The sequence below is a fragment of the Paramormyrops kingsleyae genome, chromosome 12 (assembly GCF_048594095.1).
Source record: "Paramormyrops kingsleyae isolate MSU_618 chromosome 12, PKINGS_0.4, whole genome shotgun sequence".
NCBI lineage: Eukaryota > Metazoa > Chordata > Actinopteri > Osteoglossiformes > Mormyridae > Paramormyrops > Paramormyrops kingsleyae.
The window spans coordinates 23,293,235-23,304,177 of record NC_132808.1 but is presented as its reverse complement, the minus strand read 5'-3'; the positions used below and the strand labels follow the sequence as shown (position 1 = coordinate 23,304,177).

At 41.0% G+C, this 10,943-nt stretch overlaps 2 protein-coding genes across 3 annotated transcripts in view; one reads left to right on the top strand and one right to left on the bottom strand.

Annotated features, from left to right (window-relative positions):
* Positions 1 to 1,545: 1,545 nt before the first annotated feature.
* Positions 1,546 to 5,329, bottom strand: LOC140577673 (uncharacterized). Its single transcript, XM_072697740.1, has 4 exons — positions 4,483 to 5,329; positions 3,391 to 3,585; positions 3,176 to 3,258; positions 1,546 to 2,554 (listed from the first exon to the last, which is right to left on the bottom strand). Exons 1-4 carry the CDS (start codon positions 4,688 to 4,690, stop codon positions 2,516 to 2,518), a joined length of 525 nt encoding a protein of 174 aa, XP_072553841.1. The 5' UTR covers positions 4,691 to 5,329; the 3' UTR covers positions 1,546 to 2,515.
* Positions 5,330 to 6,874: 1,545 nt separating this feature from the next.
* The window catches only part of pigg (phosphatidylinositol glycan anchor biosynthesis class G (EMM blood group)), a 70,095-nt gene continuing 66,026 nt past the window's right edge, over positions 6,875 to 10,943 (top strand). For both annotated transcript variants that reach the window (XM_023795949.2, XM_023795948.2), the window contains exons 1-2: positions 6,875 to 7,658; positions 8,327 to 8,532. In XM_023795949.2, coding sequence (XP_023651717.1) covers positions 7,505 to 7,658; positions 8,327 to 8,532 — 360 coding nt within the window. In that variant the 5' untranslated portion in view covers positions 6,875 to 7,504. The remainder of the gene's footprint in view (positions 7,659 to 8,326; positions 8,533 to 10,943) is intronic.

Genomic DNA, 10,943 nt, shown 5'->3' with positions numbered 1-10,943 from the left:
CAATTGGATTGAATTATCTGCTAAACCGCCCCAGTTGCTAAGTACAGCCACATAAAAGGGTGAAGAATCTCAGGGCCAATGCATCATCATTTATCTCCCTCCTGGAACAGGTCAACGAGACTCGATTAACGGTGTCACGCTCGTTATTGCTTCATGGACAAACACGCTCATCAAAGCAGAGCTTATCAAGCGAGCTGAACTCTCTGGGAGCCTGGCTTTCGGGGCAGCCAATCAGCCGGATACCTTCACGGTTCTTCCCTCAAACGCAGAGGTCGATTAGGGGTCATCGTACTGAAGGCAGAGTCTGGAAACTGAACCTTACTGAAAAGCAACCATACCTTTCAAAAATGTTAAGATTGACTGAAAGTAGTAACTTCTGTAGTAAAACTGCACAAACTATGGCTTAATCCAACTATTTTCTTTAACTGCTCATCACGATCAGGATCCCAGGCAATCTAAAGCCTATCCTGAAGGCTACAGGCAACAACCCAAGATGGGGCACCAACCCATTACAGGGCACACTCACACAACATTCAGCAACTCCAGGACTGTGGGGAGAAACTGGAGTACTGAGAAGAAACCCCATGACAACGCAAGGAGAACATGCATATCCATGCACATGGAGCCATGGTGGGGACTCGAACCCAGGTCTCAAAGGTGCGACGTGATGGTGTTAAGCACTGCACCACCCCAGCTACGCCTTAACTTACATTCTATACATACATCAATTGGAGATTTTCACAAATTACGATTAACAGGTTGCGATCAAGGGCCGCACCGATTGGTAGTGCTGTGCTTGTTCTCTCTGTCGAGTGGGATTCTTCCCACAGTCCAAAGACATGGTTAGGGAAAGGAGATTCTCTAAATTCCCCAGGGAGTATGATTGCATGTGTCTTGCAACAGACCGTCATCCTGTCCAGGATGTACCCCAGCCCAGTGCCACAGGGGAATCTTTCCAGGCCAGTCTGTGACCAGACTGTGAGAATGAAAGCATGCTTTAATATCCTGTAAAATTAGGACCTTCCTGTCATTTAAAGGAGTTCATTTAAAAATCATACAACAGATATATAACTGAATCCGGTGGAACCATTATGCACCTACTTATCAAAGCCCTGCAACAAATTTCACATTTCATTTCATTCGGTTCATTTTCACTTCAGCTCCCCCCAACCGAAAGACTCGATGACCAAAATACAAAGAGGATGGAGATTCAGTACCAGCTTCGAGATGAGTGAATGACTGACTTGATAAAGTCCTTCTTTCAGATTTTCATTCATAATGTTCTACTGCTTAATTAACCTCCAAAATGGCAGTATTTAGAGAAAACATCTGTCTTCGGAACACTGAACACTGAAATTAGGCACAATTAAGAATTACGTCACCGATATGTTACTCAGGACACTACATGTGTGTCACTACTGGGACAGATTTAAGGCCCAGTCCACCAGTGAGGTGGAAATCTCCCAGAGAGAGGACACCCAGGAAAAAAGAGGACCCAGATGTGAAAATGCTTCAGTCCGATGGAGTCAATTTAGGACACACTAATTCCACAAAAAGTTTCCAACAACATTTATTGTTTAAAATTACAGTAAAAAAAAAAAGCTTTTATAAAAAACAGGGCAGACATACACAAATGCCAAGCAACCAAACAGATCTGAAAAAAAAAGATAGACAAAAAGCACATTTCTTGCAAACACCGGATCTTGTGCTCCTAAACTTTCCATTTTAGAGGCACAACCTATGGCCACCACTACCATGTGTGTTCAGCCCCAGGCTAACAACTTGTGCGGTCAATAAGAAAGGCTCTCGGATGTCACATATGCAGCTTCAGTAATGCATCTAAAACGCATCTCCTCCTCTAAGCAGTCCTGCTGACAGAGATGCAAACATTACAAGAAAAAAATCACAAACAATACTAACAGGTGTTCTGTGGTGAAATCTTCAAAGTGCAACTGAAGTATTAGAAGAGGAATTTCCATCCTCCTCATTGCATCAATCTTGCATGAATTTGGGATGTAACAGAAATACTTTGGCAGCAGCAATATACATTTATCCATAAGTGAAAGAGGGAAACAGTTTTACTACTGTACAGTGTTACCTGGAAACAGCAGGTAAATTCAAACTACATAAGGTCAAAATTTTACTTTCACCAACCAAATGTGATGAAAAGTTTAATCATTTTGGGATTGTTAAACCTTTCAGTTTATAAACATCTTTGCAATATCAAAGGTCTTTAGGATTCCTTACATATAGACTGTATGCACACAGACTTTGTTTTTCCAAGCCCACAGTAAAAAAAAATGTAAAAAAGGAATTAAATATGAATGTGCTTTTAAAATACCTTGGAAAAATCAGTAAATATTATTATTTTCCTTACTAAACACATAAAGCTGTTTCACAGGTAATATTGATCCATTCGGGATTTATTCTGACCATCTCCGTCCACGACTGGAGAGAAATTCTGAGGTTTTGCTGAATTCTGTGAATCTTCCATTGTAAAGTGCAGCTGCTCCTCTTACAGCCCTCCCAGAGAGCTAACGACGTCCTGAAACACCTGCAGGACAAGTAACATCCAGATAAATATCAGCTTTGAGAACTACTCATGTATTACTGTACTTAATGTCACAATTCACAGATTCTACCCCAAATTGATTTTTTTTTATGTATATACGCCTACAACTTGGGTGAATCTCAATACCAAGAATGCAATGACCGTATTTGTTGTCTTGGGAAGACCAGTCTTGCTAACTTGCCTTCCAAGAAAGAACTTGGGGCGAAAATTAATCACAGGACTGGTCTCGTTCGGCAAGGATACAACCGATGTATCCTCGATATTTGCGGCAGAGCAAGACCAACATCCAGAGATTTTTACAGTCCTCCGTACTTGTGATCTTAACGTTGGAACTGGTCTTGGCAACGTAAGAGGGGTAAACGAGAGCACAAATACGGTTAAGTGCGTATATTGGGAAACACCTTCTCTACAGAAGCATTGTCCGCTGGTAGACGTGCCTTTGCTATTGTGCATAAAGTCCGAAAAAAGTACGCAATCATTTCATATTACAATTCATGCTTGACAATGAAACCTAAAGCGATGACTGTTTGTTTTCTGGTTGAACACCCACATGCGGCAACGTCTAAGCTTTCATATGTCTGACCCGCTCCAATCCATACGTACATCAAAGCTGGAGAAGAAGTACGACAGTGAGATAAAAAGCTTCTTCTCCTGTTCACCGTACCGCCAGCAGTGAATAGCCTGACCTGTGCAGGGAGACAGCATAACATCTCATAGCAAACATTCATTCCTAAAATAACTGACTTTGCCAGCTGCAGAGGTATAAGCTGGATGCGTGTTATTCGGCCTGCAGAATGATGCAAGGAGATGATCGCTACCTTGGGCCTTCTGGCGGAACCCTCCGGACTCATCGCCTATAAAGAAGCATCCCTGCTCAAAAGTTATCTGGTCGTACTTGTCCATGTTGGCCAGGAGGCTCCCAGTGACCGGAAAATACAACGTGCTCCCATTGGGCTCCCAGCGTTCAGAGTAATACACCCCTCTGTTTCCGTCAATGGGGATAAAACAGCTTCCTTAGAGGAATTAAAAAGAGAGAGAGATAAGGGGGGGCGGAATACAGATATGCCAGTCATAACTGAACCCTTCAAGAAAACACGTTTTTAAAAATGACATCATCATCGTCACGATATACTGGATGAAACATTGTAAAGATCTGAAGCTTCATGGCCGTAAAATGTTACCTTTTTCTGATTTTTAAATATATTACCCAGATTTTTGTTTATAAGCCCCCTGACCCCCCCTGGCACAGTCCCTGCCTCTGTCACTCCCCCACTCTGCACGCATCTTTGTACATCTTGTGGGCAGTGGTGGCTTAATGGTTAGGGAAGTGCCCTCGTAACTGAAAGACTGCAGGTTTGAACCCCCAACCAGCAAGGTACCACTGAGGTACCCTGAGCAAGGTACCGCCCTTGGGTGCTGAATTAGCTGCCCCCAGGTATGTCACATGTGGGTTAAATGCAGAGAACACATTTCGTTGTTGTGCACTGTGTGCTGTGGTGTGTCAACAATCACTAAATCCTTTTCAGCTACTGGACATCATATATTTTCATACTTTCATATTCCATTATTCAATTTCTCTGTTCTCGTTTCCACTTACAATTATTATAATTATTGTCAGTATATGGCACAACTTGCATTGCAATGCTCTACACTTTTATCCCTTCATTTTTTTTTTATCTGCTTTGCTTACTTTATGTTCTTTGTTCTTCTGTGTTATCTGTGATGTAAGCATCAATACTGCCCAAACAAATACCTAGGACACGCAGTTGTCTCTGGCCAAAAAAAGTGAATTCTGATTATCTGTTCATACAAACACAGGGGACTTCTCCTTCATGCTCACCTAAAGGGGGGGGGTCCCGACTATTCCACAGGAGACATTTTCACATTCTTAGCGGGGAAAGATCACTCACTGTGTTTCTTAACTACGCCCTGGATCGGGCACAGCTTCGGCCCTCCGTGGTCCTGAACGTGGCCATTTCCATGCGGGCCGTCGCCTCCGGCGCAGCTTCGCTTCCGTTTGCTCGGCAGGCAATCCGATGGCTGTTGGGCAAACCCTGCGCCCCAGTGGCCAGAAATCCAGCCATCCGGGCTCGTCGGTAACCCGCTAACGACGTCCATGCGAGCGAAAGGCCACAAATACTAACTGCGCCCGGCTTAACTAACGATCCGTCTACAGATAGACCATTAATGACCTACGCAGGAAGATGCAACTACGAGTCAAAAATCATAAAACCCCTGCGCCTTTTCTCCAGAAAATGTATTGCTTTCTTAAATCAAAAGTATTGTCGTAATAAGACTTAAATACGGGACCTGAGAAAGGGGACAAAATTAGTTCAGTTGTGCCTTAATTTTGCTTTGAACATGAAATATCTGTACCTAAATTTACAGTGACCACGAATCTTTCTAAATGTCTTAATGCAAATCAGGTTAAAATACGATTTCTGGATATATTACTGTCAATGCGATTAAACGATCAATGTAAAACATCTATACTAAAAAGTTGCCAATTGTCTGTAGTCCTTCTAAATTAAGCGGCTCGAGTTACTTAGCTATCCAGTAAGAACAACTAAAATACAGCATAATCCTGGCTGGTACCAAGATGTAAACGAATCTGGTAAATTATCCGTTTATTAACTAATGCTGTTTGATAATAATAATACTACACGAACTTAGAGAAACTTAAATATCGGTAGCGCTGTTAATGGTACGCGCCGTAAGTTTCCAACACGAGAATGAAGAAAAACAAAGCAGGTCTGTCTGTGGTGCCCTTCAAGATGCCAGATTTAACCCTGCATAGTTTTAGTGAAAAAAACTAAAGAGAATTGTTATTTCGAATATGTTATTTAAAGAATAAACGTTACTTAATTTTTCTTGATGAATAAAAACGTGTAGTTTCACCTTAGTGTGTTCAATTAATTCAAATATTAAACCATAATTCAGGCAGTTTTTTTGCAGCTATGAGGGGTCTGAATAAACCATGTGGATCCTTTAAAGATTAACTCCGCGCGAAAAATTAAAAATAAGCGGAGACTTTCTCAAACTGAACGGATTTTCTTACAGCGAAGTTCATGTAGTTGATTGAACAATAGTTTTATTAGTATGTTTTATTTAAATGGGTCATTCAGCCAAAGCCATTAAAATTCATATGTTATTACGCCATGATTTGGTGCGTTCATGTGAATTTTATAGTCTGTGTCAAAATATCTCCTAGCTAACAATCTCACATGTCATATGGGATGCTAATAAAATGCTGTCAAATTTACCTTAATTTGAAATTGTTTTCTTCTGCTGATTTTTTTTTACTGTAACAGAATAAAAACGTGTGTAGTACATGAGAAAAAGTGTCGTATTTTATATATGTATATTTCACTACTAGAATGTGCATTTTTAAGCTATTCTTAACCAATATACTTAATATCTTTAATATTTACCAATGTTATTCTTTTCTATATTTGTGGTTTTGATCACTCAAAAAATATATACATTAATATAAATATCATAGGTAAATAGGGACGGTGTTCCCACGTCTTTTTCAAGAAACATTGTTACTACACATCTAGCCCATAGTACATTATTTTCCTATCTTTAAGCAGAACTATCTCTAGAACATAAAGTGTTTACACCATTTCACAAAATGCATATACAGAATTTTAAATAAATTTGAACGGAAATAAAAGTTTGCATTTGTTTTTTGGCATATTAATAATTAGAATTCGGTGATTAATTGTCATTGTTGACACACCACAGCACACAACAACGCAATGTATTTTTTGCATTTAACCCATATGTAACAGCGTGACATAGCAGGGGACAGCTAATTCAGCGCCCAGGGAGCAGTATCTTGCTTAAGGTACCTCAGGACTACCTTGCTGGTCGAGGATTCAAACCTGCAATCTTTTAATTACAAATCCGCTTCCTTAACCATTAAGGCACCACTGCCAACTAAGTGTGTTTGGTTTAATATTGGTTTATAATTACTTGGTTTTGTAGTTTTATAAATAGTTCCTATACTATAGAAATAATGTATGAATACACATGTGATACTTCTTCATTTCCAGTTTGTTAGAATAGAAGCGGTACGTCTTGTGCATTTACTCAAGTTTAATGTAACTAAATTAAGTTTTAATTTAATTTACTTATCTTCACTGTGATCCGAGAAAATCTAGTTTAATCAGCGCTAAACCCTAATCGCCTTTTGTTATTCATTCTGAGATGTAAATAGAAAGATACAAATTTAGTTTAATCCTGACCTCGTTATTTTGGTATTTTGTACCCTCCACCGATCCGTAGTTGTACGGAACCCGGAAGTGTCAATTTGAAAACTCGTCTGATTCTTACTTGACAGCGAAACACTTGCTTTCTTGACGAAGCAAATACTATTTTATCACAACATTAATGTGTGCGGATCGTTTCTTTAAGCTTTCTGAGTTGCATTCGCGATCGGACTGCATTGCAGTGTCGCTAAACATGTGAAGCGCTGATGCCATTCATTAAACGCAATAGCATTTTGTCAGTGGTTTGTAGCTACACAGCAATCAAGAAGACTCTTTTTTTGTTACTTATAGACTTATAAACTTGTTTGTTACTTTTGTTACTTTGTTTTTGTTACCTTCTAACCGTATCGATGTCCTAACGTGGAGTCTCTATGGTGAATTTCTTAGGGTGTTGTTCTTCATGAAAAACTATTAAAGAACTCGGTTTGCGGTTGACATTTTAGTGATTAGATATAAATGAATGGTTGGTATTACCATACCAGTAATGTTTGTTAACATAATACAGCTCGATAGTGTAAATGCACGAGGATATAGTAACACTAATCTCCATAGTGGCGAGTTGTTTCTTAATTCCTGGCGAAATTAGATAAAAAGTAAATCTACCAATTCCTTCTAAAAACAGATCGATATTAACCATCTTTGGTAGCATTTAAACACAATGAAAGTCCGCTCGTCGGTGTTTGCCTCTCTTTGCCTGATATTGGAAATATGTGGCATTGCACTTTTCCTACGAGGATTTTTTCCAGCGCCGGTCAAGTCGTCCTTCACCCTGAAGAGTAAACTGTCTGACCAGCCAGCCGAGCCTGGTCCAGGTACGCGATCAGCAAGTTGTGCATTAAATCTAGTAGTAGATTGTCCACTTTTGCGAGAGGAGGAACACTCCATTAATCTGGGAAGGAGAGCTGCAACGAGTCGTGCTTCGCTTTTATTTGAAAATGATTAATTTTAGACACACTGCACAACGACAAAATGCATCCTCTGCATTTAACCCATGTGTAGCATAGCAGTGGGCAGCTAATTTAGCACCTGGGAAGCAGTTATTGGGGATGGTGTTACATTGCTGGTCAGGGATTCAAGCCAGCAACCTTCTATTCACAAGCATGCTTCCCCAACCACAAGGCCACCACTGCTCTACTAAGCTGCCACTGAAAACAAGAATGAATTTCTCAAGTTATATACCTCTGAGCAACCATTAGACCCCCACAGCTTTTCTTTCCATCCATTTTCCAAACCGCTTATCCCTCTGGGTCGCGGGGGGGTCTGGAGCCTATCCTGGAAGCTATGGGTACGAGGCGGGAGACAACCCAGGACGAGGAGCCAGCCCATCGCAGGGCACACTCACACACCATTCACTCACACATGCATACCTATGGGTAGTTTAGTAACCCCCACAGCTTTTATGTCAGTAAAAGTGTGATTATTAAAGCCACTTAAGTTATCTTATATTTTGAAAGTTCCCACATCTTTTTTCTTCTTGCAGCAGATGCAGGCAACTCTTCAAAGGTGCCCCCTGCCCTCTTTAACCGGGTGGTGGTGCTGCTGATCGACGCCCTCCGGGAGGACTTTGTGTACGGGGCCAAAGGCCGGCGCTTCATGCCGTACACCAGGAGCCTGATTGAGAGGGGCTCTTCATTGAGCTTTGTGGCCAAAGCCAGACCTCCTACTGTCACCATGCCTCGCATCAAGGTAAACTGGGCTCATGCACCAGTGCATTCTTGGCCATTTTAACTGTGCTTCTCTTCTATTTTGCTGCTAATATGTCATTTTGGTACGTAAAGCATAATAATTGTTTCTCACATTTATGCCAAACTCTCCTTGTTTGTGTCTTAATTTTTAATCGATTGAACATCTGTAGTTATATCATCGATTGGGAAAGAAAAATGTTATGAAAGTATTACACCAGAGATGGAAAGTTCAGGTCTAGAAAGTAAAAATACAGACCAAGATTTTGTTCCAACCAACCAGTTGAGCACTCTGTGACTGTTACTCTTTGTATTCAACTGGTTGGTTGAAACAAAATCTTGGTCTGGATTTGTACTTTCTGGACATGAACTTTCCACCTCTGATTTGTACTTCTCTCAGTGGTGTAATATACCATCATAGTTCGATTACCTAATGACAATGTCATTAGGTAATTGTCCCTATTTCTTGCAGTCCTCCTTTGTGACGCAAGGTGGCAGCAGAGGGACATTTGTGGTTATCGTAGCTGAGAAACACCTTCTCCTGCATCGGGACCTATTTTTTTCTACGTACTATTTGGTCTCAACCCTCCTGGTATGGTCTGTCCCTCAATATGTACATGGCATCAGCAGTGAGTGTCAGTGTTTTGGCTACGTCTGTGTAAATATACACACAGTCTGGTGCTGGCTATTTATTTAGGAGCCGCAGGAAGCAGAGGTAGCCCGGGTACCTGGATCATTTGGGGTCAAGGGTCCGGCAATGATACAGCTACTCTAGCGGTTATGGGATTCATGGGATTTGAACCCACCACCCAACTCTTTTTAGGAGACAAAGATTGTAATATCCCGGGAAAGGATGGATAATGTGTCCTTAAAGTGGAATTGAAACGCTTAACTGATACTCCTAGACAAGGGCTGAGTTCATTCAGTGTTTCTGATGTTTGGAAATGGATATTTCACATGAAATTAACACCAGTTAGCTTTGCCACACAGAAGCACTGAGGTCAAAGGTCAGCTCCTCATTCCTCCCCCCAGCCGTGACGGTGAGCTATGGCCAACGTGACCGGTTGCCGGGTTAACTTTTCCTGTTCGTCAGGTGTGGGGGCTGGTGGTTGTAGAGACTTAGCGTCATATAATCAGTGTCGCAGAGTGTTTGATTTGGCATTATTCGGCCAGTGTTTGGATTTTTTTGGGTAAGACTAAGTGATGGGTGGACGTCTGTTTGATTGATTAGAGATGCACTGGTTGTATCGACCAACCATCGGTATCAGCCGATGGTTAAAAATGAGCTGTTATTTACCACTGATAATTGCCTTCAAAATGGTGGCCCGTATTGCTTAGCACACCGGCGTAGTAAACAGTCAGAAAAATGTCTGCTGTGTGGAATTATTTTAATGTTGCTAGAAATGCATTTTGCGCACTTTGATTTGCTAAAATTTCACAAGTAGGATCTACTAATGAACCTTTCAGCACGACAGGATGAAGGGTTTCTGAAAAATAAATCCTTTCTGATAAAGAAGGCTGCAGTCCTTCCCAATGATGCTAATCAGTCAGTAACGCAAGCGTTTGATCGCAAAAGAAAATTCAGTGCTGACAGTGCGAAATCAAAAGACATTACTCGGGAAAATTATGCCGTTTATCACACTTCTCTGTTATAAATGTTATAAATATTTAAGATGTATGCAGTCATAAAATATAGTGCTCTGGGACTGTTGTTGTATGCTAGACTTCGTGTTTTCTTACCAAAAATAAATACTTTTTTCGTATTTTTGGACAATATTTATTTGGGTGGACTGTCCCTTTAAACTTCTTTAAGCATGACCTCAGAACTATCAGTATAGGTCAGATGTCTCCATCCTCATGCTGCTACATTCTGCAGAAGGCAGTATCCAGACAGCTTTGTTGACCAGCCACCACTCGATCCCTTGGATGAATGAGTGTTCCTTTGGCATTTCAGTGGGGTTTCCTCCCTAGTGCTGTCATAGGTCAAGGATGGGCAATTTGGGGCAATTAGTGACCTTTCAAGGGTGGATGGATGTTATTGTACACGCTGCCATTATAGAAGATGCTCATTTTGTGTTTTATGTTTCTGCGATTGTTTGTGCTTAAAATTTTGCACTTACATATTCTTTGAAACATAAGAATTTGGGTTCTGGACTTAGCCTATGACCAAAGAACTGTTGTAAACCAGCTTCTGTCTCCATAAGCTACTGTAGAATGTTCCAGAGAGCGGCTGAGGGTCTCCTTGGATGATAGAACCTGTGTATGTGTGTGATATCAGTGCCTGATTAGGCCGCTACTAAATGAAGGTGTTTTGCACTATTTCTCTGTCATGCTAATTGCCGGATCTCCTATAAAAATGAGTGCGTAGTGAATGACAGGCTGAGAAGAGCATTGAGGAGTCACAGCGGACCATTC